Consider the following 24,220-nt stretch of genomic DNA (forward strand, 5'->3'; position numbering starts at 1 on the left):
AAAAAGTTTCCCAGACAAACAAAAATTTAAAAAGTTCATGACCACTAAACCAGCCCTACAAGAAATTTTGAGGGGAAATCTCTGAAGGGAGAAAAGACAAACAAAACAAACAAACAAACAAACAAACAAAAACCAAAAGCAGCAAAGACTAGAAAGGACCAGAGAATATCACCAAAACTCCAACTCTACAGGCAACATAATGACAATAGATTCATATCTCACTCTAAACGACAAAGGACTAAACGCTCCAATAAAAAGACATAGGGTAACATAATGGATAAGAAAATAAGACCCATCTATATGCTGTTACAAGAGACCCACTTTAGACCTCAAGACACCTTCAGATTGAAAGTAAGGGGATGGAGAACCATCTATCATGCTAATGGTCACCAAAAGAAAGACAGAGTAGTTATATCAGACAATCTAGACGTTAAAATAAAGACTATAACAAGAGATGAAGAAGGACATTATATCATAATTAAGGGGTCTATCCACCAACAGGACCTAACAATTGTAAACGTTTATGCTCCAAATGTGAGAGCACCCAAATATATAAATCAATTAATCACAAACACAAAGAAACTCATTGATAATAATACCATAACAGTAGGGGACTTCAACACCCCACTCACAGCAAGGGATAGATCATCTAATCAGAAAATCAACAAGGAAACAATGGCTTTGAATGACACACTGGACCAGATGGACTTAACAGATATATTCAGAACATTTCATCCTAAAGCAGTGAAATACACATTCTTCTCCAGTGCACCTACAACGTTCTCCAGAATAGATCACATACTGGGAAACAGATCAGCCCTCAACAAGTACAAAAAGATCGAGATCATACCCTGCATATTTTCAGAGCACAACACTATGAAACTCAAAATCAGCCACAAGAAAAAATGTGGAAAGATAACAAATACTTGGAGACAAAAGACCATCCTACTAAAGAATAAATGGGCTCACCAAGAAGTTAAAGAGGAAATTAAAAAGTACAAGGAAGCCAATGAAAATGATAACACCACAGCCCAAAACCTCTGGGACACAGTAAAGGTGGTCATAAGAGGAAGTATATAGCAATCCAGGCCTTCCTAAAGAAGGAAGAAAGGTCTCAGATACACAATGTAATCTTACACCTTAAAGGGCTGGAAAAAGAACAGCAAATAAAACCCAAAACCAGCAGAAGACAGGAAATAATAAAGAATAGAGCAGAAGTCAATGCTATTTAAAGAAAGAAAGAAATAAAAAAAAAACCCCAGTAGAACAGATCAATGAAACCAGTAGCTGGTTCTTTGAAAAAATTAACAACATTGATAAACCACTAGCCAGTTTGATCAAAAAAAAAAAAAAAAAAGGAAAAGACCCAAATAAGTAAAATCAAGAATGAAAGAGGAGAGATCACAACCAACACTGCTGAAATAAAAACAATAATAACAGATTATTATGAGCAATTATATGCCAATAAAATGGGCAATCTGGAAGAAATGAACAAATTCCTAGAAACATATACACTACCAAAACTGAAACGGGAAGAAATAGAAAATTTGAACAGACCCATAACCAGTAAAGAAATCGAATTAGTAATCAAAAGTCTCCCAAAACACATATGGCCAGTGCCGGATGGCTTTCCAGGGGAATTCTACCAAACACTTAAAAAAGAGGTAACACCTATTCTCTTGAAGCTGTTCCAAAAAATAGAAATGGAAGGAAAACTTCCAAACTCCTTCTATGAAGCCAGCATTACCTTGATTCCAAAACCAGACAAAGACCCCACTAAAAAGGAGAACTATAGACTAATTTCCCTGATGAACATAGATGCACTTATCCTCAACAAGATATTAGCCAACCGGATCCAAAAATACATTAAAAAAATTGTTCACCACGACCAAGTGGGATTATACCTGGGACGCAGGACTGGTTCAATATCCGCAAAACAATCAATGTGATACATCACATCGATAAAAGAAAGGACAAGAACTACATGATCCTCTCAGTAGATGCAGAGAAAGCATTTGACAAAATACAGCATCCTTTCTTGATAAAAACCCTCGAGAAAGTAGGGATAGAAGGATCATAAAAGCCATATATGAAAGACCCAATGCCAATATCATCCTTAATGGGGAAAACCTGAGAGCTTTCCCCCTAAGGTCAGGAACAAGACAGGGATGTCCACTCTCACCACTGTTATTCAACACAGTATTGGAAGTCTTAGCCTCACCAATCAGACAACACAAAGGAATAAAAGGCATCCAAGTTATCCAGGAGTAGGTCAAACTTTCACTCTTCACAGATGACACGATACTCTATATGGAAAACCCAAAAGATTCCACCAAAAAACTGCTAGAACTGATCCATGAATTCAGCAAAGTCGCAGGATAGAAAATCACTGCACAGAAATCGGTTGCATTCCTATACACCAATAATGAAGTAACAGAAAGAGAAATCAAGGAATCGATCCCATTTACATTTGCAACACAAACCATAAAATACCTAGGAATAAATCTAACCAAAGAGGTGAAAAATCTATATGCTGAAAACTATATAAAGCTTATCAAAGAAATGGAAGAAGACACAAAAACATGGGAAAATATTCCATGCTCCTGGATAGGAAGAACAAATATTGTTAAAATGTCAATACTACCCAAAGCAATCTACATATTCAATGCAATACCTCTCAAAATAACACCAGCATTCTTCACAGAGCTAAAACAAATAATCCAAAAATTTGTATGGAACCAGAAAATACCCCGAATAGCCAAAGCAATGTTGAAAAAGAAAACCATACGCTGGAGGCATCCCAATCCCAGACTTACAGCTGTATTACAAAGCTGTAATCATCAAGACAGTATGGTACTGGCACAAGAACAGACACTCAGATCAATGGAACAGAATAGAGAACACAGAAATGGACCCACAAATGTATGGCCAACTAATCTTGGGCAAAGCAGGAAAGAACATCCAATGCAATAAAGACAGTCTCTTCAGCAAGTGGTGCTGGGAAAACTTGACAGCAACATGCAGAAAAATTATTCTGGACCACTCTCTTACACCATACACAAAAATAAACTCAAAATGGATGAAAGACCATTAACATTAAGAACTCAGGCAACAACAGATGTTGGCGAGGATGCGGACAAAGAGGAACCCTTTTGCACTGCTGGTGGGAATGCAAACTGGTGCAGCCACTCTGGAAAACAGTATAGAGGTTCCTCAAAAAATTAAAAATAGAACCACCCTACAACCCATCAATTGCACTACTAGGTATTTATCCAAGGGATACAGGTATGCTGTTTCAAAGGGGCACATGCACCCCAATGTGTAGAGCAGCACTATCAACAATAGCCAAAGTATGGAAAGAGCCCAAATGTCCATCGATGGATGAATGGATAAAGAAGATGTGGTATGTATGTATGTGTGTGTGTGTGTGTGTGTGTGTATAAACGGAGTATTACTTGGCAATCAAAAAGAACAAAATCTTGCCATTTGCAACTACATGGATGGAACTAGAGGGTATTATGCTAAGCAAAATTAGTCAGAGAAAGACAAATACCATATGACTTCACTCATATGAGGACTTTAAGATACAAAACAGATGAACACAAGGTAAGGGAAACAAAAATAATATAAAAACAAGGAGGGGCACAAAACATAATAGACTTTTAAATATAGAAAACAAGTAGGGTTACTGGAGGGGTTATATGAGGGGGTTGGGCTAAATGGGTAAGGGGCATCAAGGAGGAATCTACTCCTGAAATCATTGTTGCACTATATGCTAACTAACTTGGATGTAAATTAAAAAATAAATGAATTAAAAAATATAAATAAAATTAATGCTTTTGTTAAAAAAAAGTAATTTGCAACAGTATATTTTCATTTCCTCCCTCCCAGCCTCTGTGCTATTTTGTATTGTACATAAATTTTACTTCTGCATTTATAATATACCCCACAATAAATTGTTATTATTTTTGCTTTAAAGTTTAGGTAATTGATGATCTTTTCAAGAGATTTAAAATGAGGAAGAATTTTCTCTATATTTACCCATTTCTGGAGCTTCTTATTGCTTCTTGTGGATCCAAATATCCTTTTAACATGATTTTTTTTTCTGATTAAAAGACTTTCTTTACCATGTTTTTCTGGTCTGCTAGTGCGAAATTATTTCTTCTTTCCATGCCTAAGACAGTCTTTATTTTGTTTGTTTTAAAAGAGTATTTTTGCTTGGTATGGAATACTAAGTGGGCAAATGGCCCTCTCCTACCCCACACCAGTACTTTAAAGAGATCTCTAATTGTCTTCTGGCTCGCATTGTTTCTAATGACGTCTACTGTCATTCTTATTTTTGTTTCTGGGGTTTTGTTTTTTTCAGTGCTTGTAACATTTTCTCTCATTCTTCTTCAAAGCTAGTCAAATTTATTAGTGGGGGGTTGTATACCAACTTCAGTGACACTAATGTTAATAAGCTTGATAACCCACTACCATTGGACCAACCAACATTTTCTGTTTATCACAGGTCTTTAGCAACTTGATTATGATGTGCCTTGGAGTGGTTTTCTTCATGTTTCTTCTTCTTGGTTTTGTCAGGCCTTTGTAAGCTTATAGTTTCATCACACTTGGGAATTTTTTATCCACTATTTCTTTAAATATTTCTTCTGTTTCTCCCCATTCTAGGATTCCAATTACATATATGTGATGTCTCTTGATATTGTCCCATAGCTTAGTGATGCTCTGTTCATTTTGTTCAGTCTTTTCTGTCTTCATGATTCATTTGGATAGTTTTTATTTCTATATATAATATTTTCTAATATTTTCTTCTACAGTGCTGTTAATCTCAGTGTACTTCCCATTTCGGCTCTTGTATTCGTCTGTAAAGTTTCCACTTACGTGTCTTCATACCTTCTGTCACTCTTCTCATCATGCTCTGGAGCATATGGAGGATATTTATAATAGCCTGTCTTAATGTCTTTGCCTGCAAGTTCTATTATTTCTTTTCTCTCTGGATCTGTTTCTTTTGATTAAGTATTTTTTGGTTATGGGTCGTATTTTTCCTGCTTCTTTTAATGCTCATTAGTTTTTATTAACCTTGCGAGTTTCACATGTTGGTTGCTGGATTTTATTGCATTCCTGGAACTAATATTGAGTTTTATGCTTGTCACCTCCAGAGCAGTCTGCAGCCTAGACTAATGTTATCCAACTCCTGTGCCTTCTGATGATTCTACCTCTCCCCAGTGCCCATTACTTAGGCGGTCTTTCCACTTTTGATGATGGGGACATAAACTATGTTTATGTGTGTGGTCCAGGGAGTGTTCTGGCTGTTTCTGTCTGGTGGTATTTTCCTTACCTTCAATACTTTCCTCACATGCACGTGCAGATCAGTATTTAGTTGAAGACTTGACAGGACCGCTGTGTAGATTCTCAAGAACTCTTTCTTTGTGTCTATACCATCCTCTTCAGGATTCTGCCCTATAAATCACAAGTTCCAGCCACTCTGGCCTACCAAAAGTCTCCGTTTCCTTAACTCCAAGAGACTGTTGAGCTCACCATGAGACCGTTCATCCTCTTTGTGCTATGCCCTGGAAACTCACTCAAGGCAGGGAGCTTGAATACCCCTAGGGCCCACTTCATTTGTTATTCTTCTCTCATGGAGGATTCTCTTGTGTTGTCTGTTGTTCGATGTCTGAAAACTGCTGTTTCATACATTTTGTCTGCCTGTCTAGTTGGTAAACAAAAGGGTAAATCTGATGGCTCTTTTCCAAAAGCCCAAGTTTGAGATGTTAAATTTCTACATAGAATATTTTACATTGCAGCCATGTCGGCTACCCTTGTTTAACTGCCCATCTTCAGGAAAATCTATTCTACTCACAAACGCTCATGTGAGCTTGCAAGGCATCGGCATATTTTGGGGCTCCCCAGATGGGAGTGGGAAATAGGCACATGCATCCGTCATCAGTGAGGCATCCAGGCACAGCAGCAACATGCATTACTGTACAACATAAGGTTCTGAGCATAGAAGCCATAATGTAGAAGAGTTGAGTAGGTGTATCCACATTTACTTACGTATCTCCATAGGGCAGAGCATCATCTTTATATGCATGGGAGAGAAAAGAACCAAACGAGATAATATTATAGTCATGATATCAGTCTTACAGATGGGAAACAAAGATGGATTTTAACGCTCTCAGAAGCTGACAGTTTAATGCTGGGGATTAAGCTGGTGGCACACGGAAGAGAAAACCAGTCACAGCTGGACCTCAAAGTCTTCACTAAAGACAGGAAACTGAATCAAGTTACTGTTCACGCAACACAAATCCAACTGCATTCACTCATTCTGGAAAACTTTTAAGTGTTGTCTTACTCATAGGGAAAAGTCCAAGTGTGTTACCATGACGGCTGAAGTCATCCGTGAGTTTTCCCAGTCTACCTATCCAGGGTAATCTCCCTCCATATCTCTAAGCTGTGTGCATTTTGTACTCCCACAGCAACCTACTGCCTCCAAAATATATCCCAAGTTTGCACTCTTCTCTGTATCTTTACTGCCATCACCCCAGGCTAAAGCTATCGACTCCAGAATTAGCCTATTAACTGGGATTCTGGCATAAGAGTACCCTCCCAATCCATTTCCCAACCTGTATCCAGAATGATCCCTCAAAACTCCAGATCTTACTTTGCCATGTTCTTGTTTGAAATCCTGATGATAGCTTCTACTTTCACAAAATTCTTAACATGGACCGCAAGTCCCTGTATGACCTACCCCTACTTCTCTCTCCATTCTCATCGTGTGTGACTTTTCCCCTTGCTTACTGCATATCACTCTCTTGGGCCACCTTTTAGTTCCCCAGACAAGCCTTTCCATCCTACCTCAGGGTCTTTGCAGATACTACTCCCTCTGCCTAGAGTGTTCTTCTCTTTCTTCCTTTTGACAAATGCGTGCTCATCCTTTAGATGTAAGCTTACTCCTGATCTCTAATTGCGTTATAGATTTTTTTCTTTTACTTCACTCATTATAATTTATAATTAAATGTGTGTGGCATTGCATGATTAATTTCATTTTCTCCGACTAGATAACAACTAGTTGTATCGTGCATATTCGGTCACCAGAATGTAAGCCACTCGAAGGCAGCTGCTGGATTGTATTTGTGTTAGCACGTCTGGTGCCTTTCACAGTGCCTGGCGAGGAGAAGGTGCTCACTGAGTGTTTATGGAACTCTTAAGATATAAGGTCCTGTGGGCTAGAACCAAAGCTAGCGAGTCTTAGCTCACAGGTGTTTTGTTAGGATTGCATGGCATCAAAACAAATTAAATGCCAACATTAACACTATGTAGATATCATATAAGAATCTGGATTGCTCTCTTCTCTTAAACAACAGCAACAACTAAAGCATGGACGTTTCACGACACTGAACCAAATTCCTGTATCCAGGAGTTTGCCTGACCTGATACCTGGTTACCGCCTTTAGATAGGGCAGTGGCTCTGTGATCCCCAGTCCCTAAAGGACACATTTTTTTTTTTCATTGAATTAGCCTCCTGACTTCTATAGGCATCTGAATTGTGACCCTCGTGCTAGTGAAAAGCTTAACGTGGCATTCGGTTGTATCTTTTCTTCTCCTCAAAGATAGTTTGACGCCGATAAGCAATATTTATTCTAGGCTGAACTCTCACTCTGATGATAAAAAGGATCTGAATATTAAAATTATTAGGAGTTGAGAAATGTTAAAAGCTTGAATAATTTCCTGAGAGTAGTACTATTATTTCAGTCTAAAAAAGAAAAAAAAAAGAGTTTATGAGAAGTCTCTGCTAATAAACAGGAAGTATTATCTCTGGAAAGTTACAAAATAGCTTTGGTAGAAAAGAACAAACAGGTCTGATAAGGAGAGTTGCCCTCTCAGATCAAACCTTGTCTATTGACTGGAACTGGCATGGCAAGTTAGTGACTAGAACTATCGGGAATCAAGCCTGAGGGCCCTTATTCAATGCTTCATGCCTCTTGGCCTCAGAAGAAGCCAATTTATGTTTCTGGACATGATGCTTCCACTGTTCCAGCTGTTAAAACATCACAGGAAATTCCTATAGTAGAAAGTGACATTCTTTCTATTGCCTTCACAAGCTCTCAAGAGGACAAATGTGATATTCTTTGTAGGGTGAGAGATAACTATTGAAGTTCTTCATCTCTCTCTCTCTCTCTGGATAAATGCATGCTCAACCTTCAGACATCAGCCTAAATGTCAGTTTACTCATTCCCTGATCTCTGAGATATATATATATATATATATATATATATATATATACACACACACATATACATATACATATGTATACATACATATACATATATACATACATATACATATATATACATACGTATATATACATACATATACATATATATACATACGTATATATACATACATATACATATGTATATACATACATATATATATCATATGAAGTGTATATGATATATAAATGGAATATATATATTTATATTTCTAAAAGTATTCATAAATACATATAATATTCATCGTAATTTTTAATTAAGTATTTGTGAGATTATGTAATTGATGATAGATTGTGAAAGAAAGTACGTGAGTTTTGAGGCCAGAATTGAAATTTCTTGACTGTATCACTTGTTGACTGGGTGACTTTGGGAGTTTCTTGACCTGCCTTTGGGCCTCACGTTTCCCATTCATAACAATATAATCCTTTCTCTAGTAATAATATTATCATCTTTGGTGGGTTATGAGAACTAAAAACTGTACGTAAAATGCCTGGCGCCTAACCAATGCTATAGCACTACACTTCACGATGTTGGCTTTTTCGTTCTCAGCCACGTTGCAATGGATACAGCCTCTTTCCTTTGTGTTTTACCTCCGATTAGCTGTATCTTAAGTGTTCACCTTAACACATGTGAGAAAGATTAGAGGTGGTGACGTATCTACTCTAAAGTGGTAAAAACTGGTAATAATACTGGGCTGTTAATCACGATCACCAGCAAAATTAGTAAATTTCAGAGCACGGGGGAGGCTCTGTGCTAGGTTACTGGACGCAAATATAAAGAGGTAAGACCCTGAAGTCTACCCACAGCCCAGTAGGGTACATGCTGATGTCTCGGCTGTGGTGGGTTTCACCTCTAGATTTCTTCTAGGTCCACTTCAGTGGAGAAGCCACAGTGTTCACATTGTGCATCTGTAATTACAATCAAGCAATATAAATATCTAAGAATCACCTAAAAGGCTTTAACACATACTAGATATGGCAATGAGACTGATTCTCTAATGATATCAAATTTATTTTTAAATGGTCATGGTTTTGTATCCTGCTTTATTTGAACTGATGATTTTTAAGTGTCTGTCTAGTGACCAAAGCAAATCATCGAGAACTTCATATTCGTGTGAAAGGAATAGGAATATGAAGTTACATGTAAGATACATTTCAAATAATTGAATGAATGGCTTTAATTAAGTTTGCTATACTACTTAAAAGGTGAATACGAGCATCTTAAAATAAATAGTGAACAAAGTTGTACATGGGCATAGCTTCTCCAATTACACTGAGGACTGAGATAATGAGATAATTGGGGCATGATTTTATTGTGGTTTTTGTTCTTTTCACTTCCAAGTATTTTATTTTACCTTTAGCCTAAAATAAACCAGGCATGGTGTATTTTTGATTTCACAACCTACCTAATATGAGGTATGAAGTATTAACAGCTACTTAAAGGAAACATTTATGAAATGCATTTTTTGATGAATCGGATTTTGACTTTGTCATCAAAATAAAAGCCTAATCTCTTAACAGAAGAGGGGAGAAATGGACAGGAAGGACTATTGTGCTAGAGCACAAAAAGTCCTTCTTCAGCTTCTTGCGAGAATAAACTCTTTACACAAGAGTCGCCCTTTGTTTTATATTTACTTAAGTCTGTTCACTGCCAGCTCAGTTCATAGTCAGCATTGCAATTTGTTTACTCTTGTCACGATGAACCAATTATTTGCCAAAGGCCCTTGGTTTTTTGGTTTTTTTTCAAATGTAAAATGCTGCCTACAAGCTTTGGGAAAGTGAAGATCTGAGAAGACCTGTTTTGGTCACCCAATAGGGTGCTCATTCTTGAGATCCTCCCTTGTTACTTATTTATTTTTAGAACAGCTCTTTTCCTCTCCATTTAATAAACTTAGCAAATGCTTCAGTGTGTATCTGAACACTCAGAATCTTCTTTTTTTGAAAATTTTTTTCATGTTTATTTATTTAAGAGAGAGACAGAAACAGAGCACCAGCAGGGGAGGGGCAGAGAGAGAGGGAGACACAGAAACTGAAGCAGGCTCCAGTCTCCGAGCTGTCAGCACAGAGCCCCACGCGGGGCCTGAACCCATGGACGGCGAGATCATGACCTGAGCTGAAGTCAGACACTTAACCAACTGAGCCAGCCAGGTACCCCGTAGAACCTTCTTTAGAAGCTATAATTTAGGTAATGGGCAAATTAGAATGCTGACGTTCTATAAGGAACCTGGTTCCACAGCACAGGATGTGCAAGTCTCTTTTGAAGGGGAGTCCACATTTCTGAGACTTACGAGAATTGTTGTATCAGCCATTAGAGTTGTTCGGGTATTTACCATATACCCAAAGAAGGATCTGTATAAGGCCAAAATACTCAGATGAAAAGGGAAAAATATCATTGCCTACATTATGTCAAGTATTGGAATGTTTTGGAAAAACCCTAAGACTAAGTTTTCATATGGAGAATTTGGCAACACTAGATGCAAACCTCTGGTGGAAAATGCCTGCCTGCCTGCCTTCCTGCCTTCCTTCCTTCCTTCCTTCCTTCCTTCCTTCCTTCCTTCCTTCCTCTCTTTCTTTGAAAAATTCTGAATCCAAAGCAGACTCCAGGCTCCAAGCTGTCTGCACAGACCCCGACACGGGGCTCGAACTCACGAGCTGTGAGATCATGACCTGAGCCGAAGTCGAACACCCAACCAACTGAGCCACCCAGGCGCCCCTCTTCTTTCTTCCTTTATTCAGAGTTGACTTACCAGCAGATAGCTGAATATTGTAAAACTAATCTTGTGATCTAATACTCATAACGCAACTCACACATTTAAGTGAGGATATAAAGCAAATAAAAGAATAATATTAAGATTCATTCTGAAACGAACTTTTAAAGTTAATTGACCAAAACAGCTACAAAAATCTTACTAAAGAACAAAATTTGCTCGACGGTGCATCATTACAAACAATTCGGGGCGTGCAGTCTACAGAGTCTCTGAAATTTTAACCTCAAATCGAAACTCTCAGTGATAGAAACTTTTTAAATGATTTGGTACAGCTAAAGATATTTTATTTCCTGCCTTAAAAATATACTCTTATCAAGGGTGCCTGGGTGGCTTAGTCAGTTAAGAGTTCAACTCTTGGTTTCTGCTCAAGTCATGATCTCACAGTTCATGAGTTTGGGTCCCGCATCGGGCTCTGCACTGACAGTGCAGAGCCTGCTTGGGATTCTTTCTCTCTCCCTTGTTCTCTGCCCCTCCCCCACTAGTTCTCTCTCTCTCCCTCTCTCTCTCTTTCTCTATCTCCCTCTCTCTACACACACACACACACACACACACACACACACACACTCCTTTTAAATACATGTGTAAAGGAAATGTTCTTGTGAGCATTTTTACAAATCATGACTTGTCCGATCTGTCAAATGGGTTACTCATCCTTCCCTATGTATGACTGAGGTGTCTCTCGGGCACACCTGGGGAGGGGGGGTACAACCAGAAGTGGTCGGCAATGCCAACGACAACCTGGCATTTATGTCAGGTGATGCCAGCTTATGGATGAAAGGCCAGGATGAGACTTTCACACCGAGTAGCCTCTTTCCCGGCCAGAACTCAGATTTCCAACCTAACGAAAGCACAGCCAAACATTTCGAAAAGCAACAAGGCTTCTGGCCAACCAAAACAGATGTTACAAAACCCGTGAGTGACAGCTCAGGATCTTTACCTGTAGACAACACCACAGGCGACAATGTAGACTTTCGTTTAGAGTCCATTTACTTAGACTGCACATAATTCTAACATTTGTGGGTGTTTGCAAAGTCTCATAGTGGATTGGAAGGAATGGCTTAGAGATAAGAGTTTTACTTCTCATCCTCTGTTTCAAGAGAGTCTGGGGAAGTACAACATATACCCAAAGTGATTTAAGAAAGTATTTATGGGACTCCTGGGTGGCTCAGACAGTTAGATATCTGACTTTGGCTCAGGTCATGATCTCATGGTTTGTGAGTACGAGCCCCATGTCGGGCTCTGTGCTGACAGCTCAGAGCCTGGAGCCGGCTTTGGATTCTGTGTCTCCCTCTCTCTGTCTGCCCCTCACCCCCCCTCAAAAATAAATAAACATTAAAAAAAAATTTTTAAAGGATCTTACACACGTAAAGAAATAAACCCCAAAACATCTGGAAAATGTAATGATTCAAAATGACTTCTCTGTGCTCCGGATAACTGAGGTTTTCTGTGCAATTTTAGTTCATTTTGACATCTAAAATCTACGAGTTTTATTTCATTCAAGTGTAGATAAAATGATTAGCACTATTCAAGGCCAAGGCCTTCCTTCATCTAAGCTTCTGGAAACAAACTTTAACACCTGCACTGTGAAAAGCCATGACATAACCACACCAACAATGGCTGACCTTGGGTGTCAAACACGTGCCAAGAACTTTACATATATTATAACTAATCCCCGAAATAACCTTCATTGGGAGGAACTGCTATGCTCATCTCACAGATATAAAACTAAGGGTTAGGGGTAAATGAAATTGCCCAAATTTAAATATTTTTTAATGTCTATTTATTTTGGGGAGAATGGGAGAGAGAGAGAGAGAGAGAGAGCGAGCACGTACAGTGGAGGTGCACAGAGACAGCGAGACAGAGAATCCGAACCGAAGCAGGCTCCATGGTGTCAGCACAAAGCCCAGTGTGGGGCTCAAACCCACGAACCATGAGATCATGACCTGAGCCAAAGTTGGACACTCAACCGACTGAGCCAGCCAGGCACCCAGAAGTTGCCCACATTTAAAACCAGGTCATCCTGGGTCTAAAGCCAGCATTCTTTCCACGGCTATCTTTTCCTTCTAGCTAATGAGAGTAGGTCTCCACATCGTTGGTGGGGCTCAAGGATTAATTCCCAGAGAAGTAGGGTTAGTGTCAAGGTGGTGTCATTCCCTGGTTAGATGAGGCGGCCATAGGGGCAAGGATTGAGTCCTCTCTCAAGCCATCTCTCCAGTACCTACTCTTCTGCGAGAAAGGAATCTGGATTCTCATGTAGCTGACTCAGTATGTAGTTAGTTGATTTCCATGCTCCCCAAATTAGTTCAAACCATAGAGGAAGGCTCTGGGCCAGAGTGAGTGTCAGGCAAGAGGATATTTTATTTTAACACGGAGGGTACACTAAAACGAACAGGCTTGTCTTTTACCACGCAGGGCACTCAACCTACTTACTAGATTTGCATCTCGCTTCCAAAATAAAAATTCCACATTCCCCACCAATCTGTATTTGCCTTTCTCAGATTTAGGAGAGTCGTGGCAGTAATCGGGTGGCCAGTGGAAGGGGTGGGAGCATCTTAAATCGTTGCTCATAAAGGACTGGCTGTGGCGGAGCGTGGGAACAAATAAACAGTAAAGGAACGGGGGCAATGGTGCAAGGTTTGCTCCCTGTGCAAACAGCCCCGCTGGAGTACAAAGTCCACAAACCTTATCTCCTCCCCTATTTGAAATGGAACCTGGATGTGACATTTTGGGGGTTTTCCCCTCTGACATTCCATTGCTGAATTCTTGATGTAGTCATCTGGAAGCCTCATAGGTAGGTTAAATGGTTGTTTGCTACGCTGCCGTATGATTTTAAGAACACAAGAGAGACTCCTGTGCATGCTACCTCACTCAGAGTGTTGCCAAATTGGCTCTTTAAGATGCCTGAAATTTCACAGTTAATCCTTCATTGTTTTTCCTTAATCCAAAGATCGAGCACTAATGCAAATAGTCCTGGGAAGGGTAGTTCATTGACCTATTATCAGTCATATATACCTTAGTTGGAATGAGTTTGACGAATCAATTCACACAAGAAATAATAAATGTAAAAGTCACTTTGTAAGCCATAAATTGTCAGATAAATATGGAGTTATTTGAACATATTTTAAAACTTTTTCACTGAGATATAACATAACTGGAATCCATGTTGACTGAAGACTCAATGTTACCATCACGTCTAATGTTTATCAAGTGTTTACTATATGCTAGACATTGTTCAAGGCTTTCATGACAACAAACCGATATGGGGCAGGTATGATTCTTATTCTCATTTTACAGATGAGAAAGATGAGGCAGAGAAATGCTAAGTAACTTTTCAAAAGTCACACAGCTAGTAAGTGTCTGAGCCAGGATTTGTACCAGGCAGTCTACTTCTAGAACCTGCACTACAACTCACTTTCCTACTCACTTGCTCTCTTCAAAGGTATGATGGCTGGAACACAGGGGAGGAAGAAGATTTGTGAATCATGAAGGGCCTGAAGTTATTTAAAACTGTTATTATACCAATATCTATTACAACATAGATACAATTTTCTTGTATCGGTGCTTATACCAGTATTGTGGTCTGAACGTCAGCATAACGAAAATAACTAGAATGATGTCAACAATAGGTGCTTACTATCATGTGTCTGATGTAGTCACTTTTACCACCTTTGTCCTCGTGATCTTTGCCCTCGTTGTCTTTATCACCACTGTCGTTTATTGAGGGCTTCCCATGTTCCAGGAACCATGTGTTGTCCACTACCTAAACGATCTCACTTAATCCTCAAAGCAATCTTACGGCGTTGGTATAACCATTCCCATTTTATAGATGATAAAACTGAGGTTCAGAGATGTTAAGGCCATTGAGTCAAAAGCGATACAGCTGGAATGGGAACCTAAGTCTGCCTTCGAAGCGTACGTTCTTAACCACGTCACTATGTCCAAAATTTGAATCATACTTCTACAAGCACCACCACAAAATACCACGTATTAAGTGTGCTTTCCGTGTTGGCTTGGCCCTCTGTCAGGCTAGTCCTATCTCATGATTTCAAACGACAGTTCATGGGTTAAATCCAGCCAGCTGCCTGTTTCTGTATTAAAGTTTTACTGGGACCCAGACATACTCCTTCGCTTACACGTTGTCTGTGACTGCTTTTGCGCGAAAAGGTATCGTTGAGTAGTTACAAGAGAGATCCGAAGGCCAACGGTATTTGCCATCTGGCTCATCGCAGAAAAGTCTGTGGACCTCCCTGCCTTAAACCATTTTGCAAGGTGCATGTATTACTATTCTCATTTTACAGATGAACATACTGGAATTCAGGAAGATTAGGGAGCTTGTCCATCCAACTATAAGAGCAAGAACCTAGTGAGAACCCGAGGTCTAGATGACCCCAGAACTTGTTCATTTTCCTCTTTGAAACTTACAAAGGCAACAACTTTCGTAATTACCAGTTGAAGGAAAGATTTCTCTAACATGTGGTTAACAATCTGCTTTTCAATGTTTGACACTGCTGTTAGAGTTGTACATTTTCCGCTGACAGGGGGATATTAAATTCCTCTTACCTTCTGAGAATTTACTGTATTTAATTCCTTGAGGGTGGATGCTCAAGGGCTTGTCTGCCTTATTCTTGAAGTGAACTTTCATGATATCTCCAACTTCCGCATACAAAGTTGGCCCAAGAAGTCCTATGGAAACAAGGATTTATAATGGGTCTGTGTTCAGGACTACCAAAGACAGAGCTGCTAAGCATGAACCCCATGAGTAATGGCGGTCGTTCCTCCTGGTCCTGAGACTGACAAGCTCATTGCCTCTACATGGCAGGCAGGTAAGGACAGGAAGGCAGAAATGCTTGGCTTGTGCCCAAAACAAGTCAAGAGAGAGGGGGAATAGTTCTGACCATGTCCGCCCCCATTCAGACCCACCGTCATTTCTTGGAGATTACTGTCTTTGTCTTTGGTCAAGAAAAGAAAGATGGTCATTTTCAATTACACAAGGTGGTTTGAGGGAAGGTGACTGACTCCATGAGATCTCCCTGAGGTGGGAGACCTCAGAGACCTCAGTGAAGTGAGGGAGCAAATCATGCAGTACTCTGGCCCTGAGGCAAGTTCAAAGTCCCTGAGGCAAGAGTGAGCTTGCTGGATCCAAAGAACTGTAAGAGAAATGGTGAGGGCAGAGTGAGAACAGGTGAGGGAGGGGTGGGTCATGTGAGGCTTAGGGGGCATAGTAAGGACTCTGGATTTTCTCCTAAGTGAAATGGGAAATCACTGGGGTTTTGTGAAGAACATGTGCTCCTGACTGATTCTGATGTCCTTTAAATCTTGAGAACCTGTCACCAGAAGTCCTATTTCAGACAAGTGACAAGAGTTGACCGCTCTCATTGCCAAGCCATCTGTAAACTCTGTGGGGCTGGCTTCTCTCCACTAGGAATCACAGGAGAGCAATATAATATCGATATAATATAATGACCATCACCACTGCCCATGAATGCCAGTTGAAGTCTGTGACCACAGAGCAAATCTTCAAGGAGATAGTAACATACCCATTTTACAGATGAGGAAACTGAGCCTCAGAGAGTTTCAACATCTTGCCCAATAGTATGTAGCTAATTAGAGGCAGCTAACCTATCAGACTCTACATACTGGGCCATTAACCACCTTTTAATAGTCCACCCCTCACGCTATATGTATTCATTCACTCAAAACATATTCATTGAGTGCCCACGTTGTCCTCGCTGTCAGCATTATAATGGTGAGTAAAACAGGCGCCTTCACAGAGCTTACAAAAAAGGTAGGAAAGCCAGATTTTAACAAATAATCCCACCAACATTTGATGACAAACTATGGTAAGTATTGTGAAAGCCAAGTACAGAACACCCTGAAGAGCATTTTACAGAGGGATTTCGTCCAATCTCGGACGCATGGAGGGGATCCGGGTTGGGAAATACTTCCTTGAGGAAGCGATGTTTTAACTGAAGTCAAAGTGGGATTAGCATGTGCAAAGGGTCCGCGGCACCAGAAAACTTGGCCTCTTTGGAGAACTGGCAGATGGCCATGGTGAAGGTGAAGCTTAACAGGCAAGAGAAAGGAGCAGAAAGTGAGGCTGAAGGCATAGTCAGAGGCCCTGTCATGTAGGGCCTTCTGGGCCATTTAGAGTTTTCCTCTAAGAGTATCTGAAAGCCATTAGAGAGTTTTTAGCAGAAGTGAGACACGGACCAGATTTGGGGTTTTAAATCTCTGGCTGCGTTGGTGGAGGATGAGCCGAGGAGAATCGAGAGTGGATGTTGAGAGAGCAGATAGAAGGCTCCAGGGGGGTGATGTCGGTGAGTTACCGTAAAGTTACAGTAGCGGAGGTGATAAGAACATGCTAGAGAGCGCTTAGGAGACCAGACTGCCAGGCCTCAATGGATGGGATATGGGTGGAGGGTGAGGGGTCCAAGTTGCTGTGGATGGTCGGTGACACTCTGGCTGGGCAGCTGGGTGCAGGAAGGTGTCGTTCTCCGAAAGGGAGGCCACTGTGGGAAGGTTTTGTTTGGTGGGCGTGGTAGGCAGAATGAAGGCCCTCCCTGAGGTGTCCCCATCTTAACTACTGGGACCTGAGAATACGCTACCTTATATGGCCGAAGGGGTTCTGCCCCTTGGGAATGATGAAGATCAGGATGTCGAAATGATAATGGATGTCGAAAGGATGTTTCAATGGATGTTGAAAGATAGGATGTCTACCTATTGGCAAAGAGAAAATGGGACTTCTGAGACAGAGGCCCTACCTTTCTCTGCTCCTATCTTTTTACCCACAGTTTTCTTTTTTTTTAAGTTCATTTATTTTTGAGAGAGAGACAGAGAGATAGAGAACGAGCAGAGGAGGGGCAGGATGTGAAGCGGGCTCTGCTCTGACAGCAGGGAGCCCAGTGCGGGGCTCGGACCCATGAACCACGCGATCGTGTCTGGAGCCAAACTCGGGAGCTTAACGGACTGAGCCACCCAGCTGCCCCAGGACCCAGTTTTCTTATTCCTCTCGCTGAGCTCCCGGTGCTAGACTTTATGCTGATCATGTGCCTGAAGCTTTTTGTTTGTTTTTGTGTTAGCTCTGCACAGGGCCAGTGAGGTCACGTGGTTCAATCCTCGTTTTGGAGACAGTGACAAAGCCCAGGACATGGGGGCAGGGAGGGTGGCTTGCTCAAGGTCAGTCACTGGGTGGCACTGCTGGGGTGAGAACTCAAATCTCCGGACTCTTGAACCTTTCTCTCCCACCTCGCACAGAGCGGGTTCAGAAGCCCCCCTTTCCTGAAGTGGTTCCAGTGTCTACACCATTTCTGACTCCTGGCCACATCTGGCTCCACTGGCTGACCTCTCTCTTCTGGCTGCTGCCCTCCGTCCTAGCTGCCGACAGAAGCCCCCACTGGCTATTCCCACCCGCTGGGATGCCCCGGAGCCCACAAGAGGGCTATGGTATCACAGCGTGCACCGGTTTCGTTGCCATGGGAGCCTCACCCTGGCGACTTGTCTGTCGGCATCATGGGGCTGCAAACGCCCGGTGCCCAGGATAAGTCTTCTAAGTTATTTAACCTAATAAGACCTCTTGCTGCAGTGAGTGATGTGGAATGTTTATTTGCCTCCCTTTCGGTTTCTTCGGAATTAAGGCAAAACAAAGCGATGTGTTCGTAAGTGCACCCCAAATACCTCCCCGCACGTGGGCAAACACAGGCCTGGACGTTGTCTGAGCCGCCGTTCAGCTCCTCCGTCGGCCGAGACCCATCCCACCCTCTCCTCAGTGGCCGACAGTGAGGTGGGGGGAAGGAGCCGCCTATCTTGTGGTCCCAAGAAGGTAGCACAGCATGTACCAAATGGTTTTGGACTTGAAAACTATTAGCTGGCTATGAAGCCAGCTAACCCAGCCCCCTGCTCTCAAGGTGAACAACGCACTACAGAAAATAGGAAAGCCCGTTGTGGGGTTATTTTAAAGCCCCTTCAGGGGCAAACATTTCTTTTTTTTTTTTTTTAATTTTTTTTTTCAACGTTTATTTATCTTTGGGACAGAGAGAGACAGAGCATGAACGGGGGAGGCGCAGAGAGAGAGGGAGACACAGAATCGGAAACAGGCTCCAGGCTCTGAGCCATCGGCCCAGAGCCTGACGCGGGGCTCGAACTCATGGACTGTGAGATCGTGACCTGGCTGAAGTCGGACGCTTAACTGACTGTGCCACCCAGGCGCCCCAAAGGGGCAAACATTTCTTAATCCTCCTGGAAAAAATTCGGAGTCAAAACTAACCATTTTCAAGCCCCAGACAGGATTCCCGAAAATGAGACTGGCCCCTCCACCTGTCCGGGGGTCCTCAAACCTCGCTGGACAGGCACCTTCAGACCTCTGGTCCTACAGCCTAGCCCCCACCCACAATTCGAATGACTCCTGGGCTCATGCTGCACAAGTGGCACATGACTGGCTCCAGGTTCGGCTAGAATCGTACCCGCCAGATGGGTGGAGGAGGAAACAGGGAAAAGGTACCAATGACACAGGACCAGGCTGGGGGACGGGGCAGGTCACATAGTCAATGGTAGTATTTAAACCCAGAGCTTCTCAGGCTTTTCCTTTACCCCAAATTTGCCCCACTCTATCAGCTACTGTAGAGATCCAGTGAATAAAATACTACCCTTGCCCTTCAGGGGTTCATCGTTAAGTGACTTGGGGAGTTCAGGAAGGAGCTCCTTTTAAAACGGGTGTTAAAATGCCTCAGAATTCACATAAAACAAATGCGTAATGAGAAATACTGGGGTTGACAGAGAGGTGATGTTGTAAGTGCACAGGGCTTACACATAAATTAATGATCAGGTCTACTTTTATTTTTAAGTTTGTTTATTTATTTAGTTTTAGATGGGGGGAGGGGCAGAGAGAGAGGGAGAGAGAGAATCCCAAGCTCCACGCTGTCAGCACAAAGCCCCACTCTGGGCTCGATCCCACGAACCGTGAGATCAAGACCTGAGCTCAAATCAAGAGTTGGACGCTTAAAGTACCGAGTCACCCAGGCACCCTGATTAAGGTCTACTTCTAATTAATGAGGTTGAATCAGGAAATGGCCTCAAAAGTTAATCATCTCAAAGGATTTTGATCACAGCACTCTCCTCTCCAAAACCTATCAATGACTCCTTCGTGGCTAAAAGAGAGTCTCCAGGCTGGCACTGGCCTTTCCATCACTCAGCACAGTGGCTTACACGACCAGAGATTCAATTCAGTCACTTGGCAAAAGCCACACAAGGCAAGGCTCTAAACACCTGCCCAGTTCTTCTTCTCTCCAGGCCTAATGAATATGTTTCCCAGCTCATTTTCCCCTCACCCACCTACAATTTAATTTAATTAAATAGTTCTGAAGTATCTGTCGTACGTACAAAGCGTGGAGCCAGAGCTATGAAAGTGAATAGACTCTGTGACAGAGGACGGGAGATCCTTGAGCTTTCTGCCCTCAACTACAAACTTGATTTTATTGGTAACCTTATCGTCTGTTGCCTCGCCAGCCCCCGTGAAGGTAGTATCTCATCTGTCTCCGGCTAATTCGGCCCAAGCTTTGAATCCCCTCACTTCCTGTTTCCTCTGAATCTGGTTCCAGCAATTATTCTCTCTCAGATATTGTTATCTTCCCTTTTTCCACTGGATTCTTCCCCTGAGCCCTTAGGTATTTTAAGTCACTGTATTCTTGTTTGTAAGACTCCAAAATTGTTGATTTGTGACTGAAGGGCAGGCTCCAGCCAAGGGAAGACTGAAGGTAAAGGGCGGTCAGAGGAGGCAGGACAGAACGGTTTGCACGGAGAGACAGAAGGAGGAGTTTGGGAAAGTTGACCCTCTTCAGCTGGTTAGTGTGGGAGGATGAGGGAATTATTGACCAGGGGGCCCAGCTGGAGGAAGTTCTCTCTTCACGGCCTCTATCATTCCTGCGGAATATAGTACCATATTCAAGGTCCCAAAAACCCACTCAACCCACTTGCCTTGACTAAAGAAGAGAGGAGGGAAAAGGAGAGATTTCTCTTTGAAACTGATAGCTGTTGTACATCTCACACCATAAATAAAACAGGAGAAGAGATGGGAAAACCGATGCAAAAGAATCAGCCATATATGGTTCCTTTGAGTGAGTCTAGGGACCCAGACGGAGGCACCGGATTATTTGTTAAGGTTCATCCACACTCAAGGATAAGAAAGACAAAGTAAGGTTCTGTCTTGTCCACTACCGCCTGCTTCAATGCCCAGCCCATCGTGGGTGCTCAACAGTAGTCTGTTCAACGCGTGAATAAACTTAAAAGTTCAAACACTTCAAAGTTTTGTCGAGCTTTTTGATCAATGTCAAAAACAGCCAGCTTCCTGGCCATGTCACCTCATGGGCAAGAAGGGCCCCCTGCCTTGAAATTCTCAAAAATATGAACCAGGGGCCCCACATTTTCTCTTTGCACTTGGACCCACACATTCTGTAGCCTGAACTGGTTAAAAACAACCAAAGCATGCATTTCTACAAAGATGGTGCCAAATAGACGGTTTACATATATATGAATATCAAATTATTCGTAGAGGTTTATCTTCAAAATTAAATAGTATACTTCAGGCTTACCTGAAATTTTGGATCGTGGTTTTTCTTTCTGAAAATATGGTTCATACTCTCTGTAGACAATTTTCTGAAAGGAAGTTGCAAAAGGATTCGAACTAGAAATAAAATACAAAAATTAATTTGAGAGGCATATAAGACATCTATATCTCATCACAAGACAGATGGCTTTCTCATGTCCTCAGATATGTGGTAGGAATACCAGTATTTCAATTGTGTTTCAGAAACCCGAGATTTTATAAACATGAATAATACGTGAAGTTAATAAAACAATTATTGATCTCTTTAAGAATATTCTGTTGAAATAACTGTTCTTTCCCAAATTGAGTCTGCCTTAACTAATGTACTCAAAATCCATTTTCTTTTTTTTTTCTTTTTTTGTTTAATCTTTATTCATTTTTGTTTTTTTTTTTTGAGATGAATACTATTCATTAGAAAAACTTTTATTTTGCAACTTTCATGCATATTTTTATATATAATTTAATATTTATATTTTGAATATTTTATATAGCAACATATTATTTTATATGCAATTTTGTATTATTTTTTTAAAATAAAATACATGAAATATATCATATAACTTAAAATATGGAATAGTTTATAAAACATTATATATTTATGTGCATGTGTGTGTGTGTGTATTTATTTATTTAAGTAGAGAGGATGCAACAGTGATGTTCCATATGCCGGCACGCAGCTTTAGCAGGTTCAGTTTGGACCATCTCATTTCCCCTCTACATTGTCTACGTCTCTCTCCCTCCAGATCACTTTGCAGCAAACCCATACATTTTAGAATTTAACCTATAAATGTCCACACTGTAATCTCCAAATATACGGATTCTTTTTTGAAATATAACCACAATGCCATTATCCTACCTAAAATTTAAAAAACTGAGTGATATCTTTTTTTATTGTATTGTATTATTTCACTTCAGAAAAGATACTTCACATGAAACCTACCTGATTAACATATTTATAAGTAACATCTCCTTGTGGTTTTGATTTGTACATCCCTGATCATTACTGATATTGAGCATATTTTTTTTTTATTTTTTATTTTTTATTTTTTTTATATATATGAAATTTATTGACAAATTGGTTTCCATACAACACCCAGTGCTCATCCCAAAAGGTGCCCTCCTCAATACCCATCACCCACCCTCCCCTCCCTCCCACCCCCCATCAATCTTTATTCATTTTTGAGAGAGAGAGAGAGAGAGAGAGCACGGGAGGAACAGAGAGAGAGGGAGACACAGAATCCGAAGCAGGCTCCAGGCTCCGAGCTGTCAGCACAGAGCCCAATGCGAGGCTCGAACCCATGAACCACGAGATCACGACCTGAGCTGAAGTCAGATGCTCAACCGACTGAGCCACCCAGGCGCCCCAGAATCCATTTTCTAAAAAAGGACCTAAGATCATCGTGTGAACCCAAACGTTAGGCTTAGATTTTAAATGACTAAACCCACAACCAAATCCTCTATGAATAAATACATGGGCAATTCCTTAACTGATGAATCAAATACATATGTAAATTACCTGAGGAACATGGCAAAAAAACCACTGATTTGGTGGACCCTATTTCTAGCTGAGAAGTTGGAGATGGGCTAATGGAGTAAAAGCCCTGGGGATTCACCCTGGAAACAAACAAATGAAAAACCCACGTCTCAGAAAATGTTGAGTAACTTGTCCCGACGAGGATCAATGGAAAAGTGGCAGAGCCAAGACTCCAAGAGGTGAAACCCCTGTATTCATGGTAAAGTATCACAGAAGGGGAGTCAGGGAGAGCACTGAGCTTGCTTCTGGCCTTTTTTCCTTCGGCATCGCTAAAGCTGGGCACAGCGTTCCTACTGCGGTCTTCCAGATGAAAGTAAACGGGAAGGTAGTTGGGGGAAATTTCTCAAAACTGTCTAAACCCGTTCAACAAACTGGCTTCGTGAGGCTTCCTAATCCAGACAGGGTGGCCCCCCCCTAAAATCAGAGCCTCACAGAATGGGATACTCACCACCTTTGCTGCAGTGTCTATATAGTGCAGTGGTTAAGACAACACGTTGTGGACTCAGTGTCTGGGGTTGAATCCCGTGTCTACCCCTTATTAGCTGTCTAACCTTGAACAATGTACTTAATCCATTTGTGCCTCAGTTTCTACAAGTGTGAGATGAGAATAATAGTAAAATCTTCAAGGGGCTGTTACAAGTATTACATAAACGGCTACCTGCAAAGGGCCTGGAGCCAGTGCGTTGTAAATATCCAATTCGTGCTAACTAGTCATATTTTTAAGAGGTAATATAAGTTGGTTTTTAGTCTCCACGTTTTCCTACGAAGCAGAAAAATCGTTAATTGCAGTAATTCTTAAACTTTTTAAAATGTGGGATATAAGAATTGTGTTAATGTTTGGGGCCAGAATTTAAGGAAGTAGGAGTAAAGTGTTTTGGAAATGAGTAGTTAGCTATTCAAGGTGCTGGGTTCTCAGTCGCTGAAAGCGTTCAGTAGAAACTAGACAACCACTTGGGGGGTGGGATTGGTGCTTAGGGTTGCGGGGGAGTAGAAGGTCAAACATCGATGTTAAAAATGAACAAAATTACCTCTGAGAGTTCTTAGAACCC

General features: G+C 41.3%; 1 protein-coding gene across 2 annotated transcripts in view; it reads right to left on the reverse strand.

Moving 5' to 3' along the window:
• The window catches only part of F5 (coagulation factor V), a 75,837-nt gene that overhangs the window by 48,940 nt on the left and 2,677 nt on the right, over nt 1-24,220 (reverse strand). For both annotated transcript variants that reach the window (XM_030301911.1, XM_030301912.1), the window contains exons 2-3: nt 21,624-21,715; nt 15,601-15,723 (exon numbers count right to left, since the gene is read on the reverse strand). In XM_030301911.1, the coding sequence (XP_030157771.1) occupies nt 15,601-15,723; nt 21,624-21,715 (215 nt within the window). The remainder of the gene's footprint in view (nt 1-15,600; nt 15,724-21,623; nt 21,716-24,220) is intronic.

This window comes from Lynx canadensis, chromosome F1 (genome assembly GCF_007474595.2).
Source record: "Lynx canadensis isolate LIC74 chromosome F1, mLynCan4.pri.v2, whole genome shotgun sequence".
NCBI classification, from domain to species: domain Eukaryota; kingdom Metazoa; phylum Chordata; class Mammalia; order Carnivora; family Felidae; genus Lynx; species Lynx canadensis.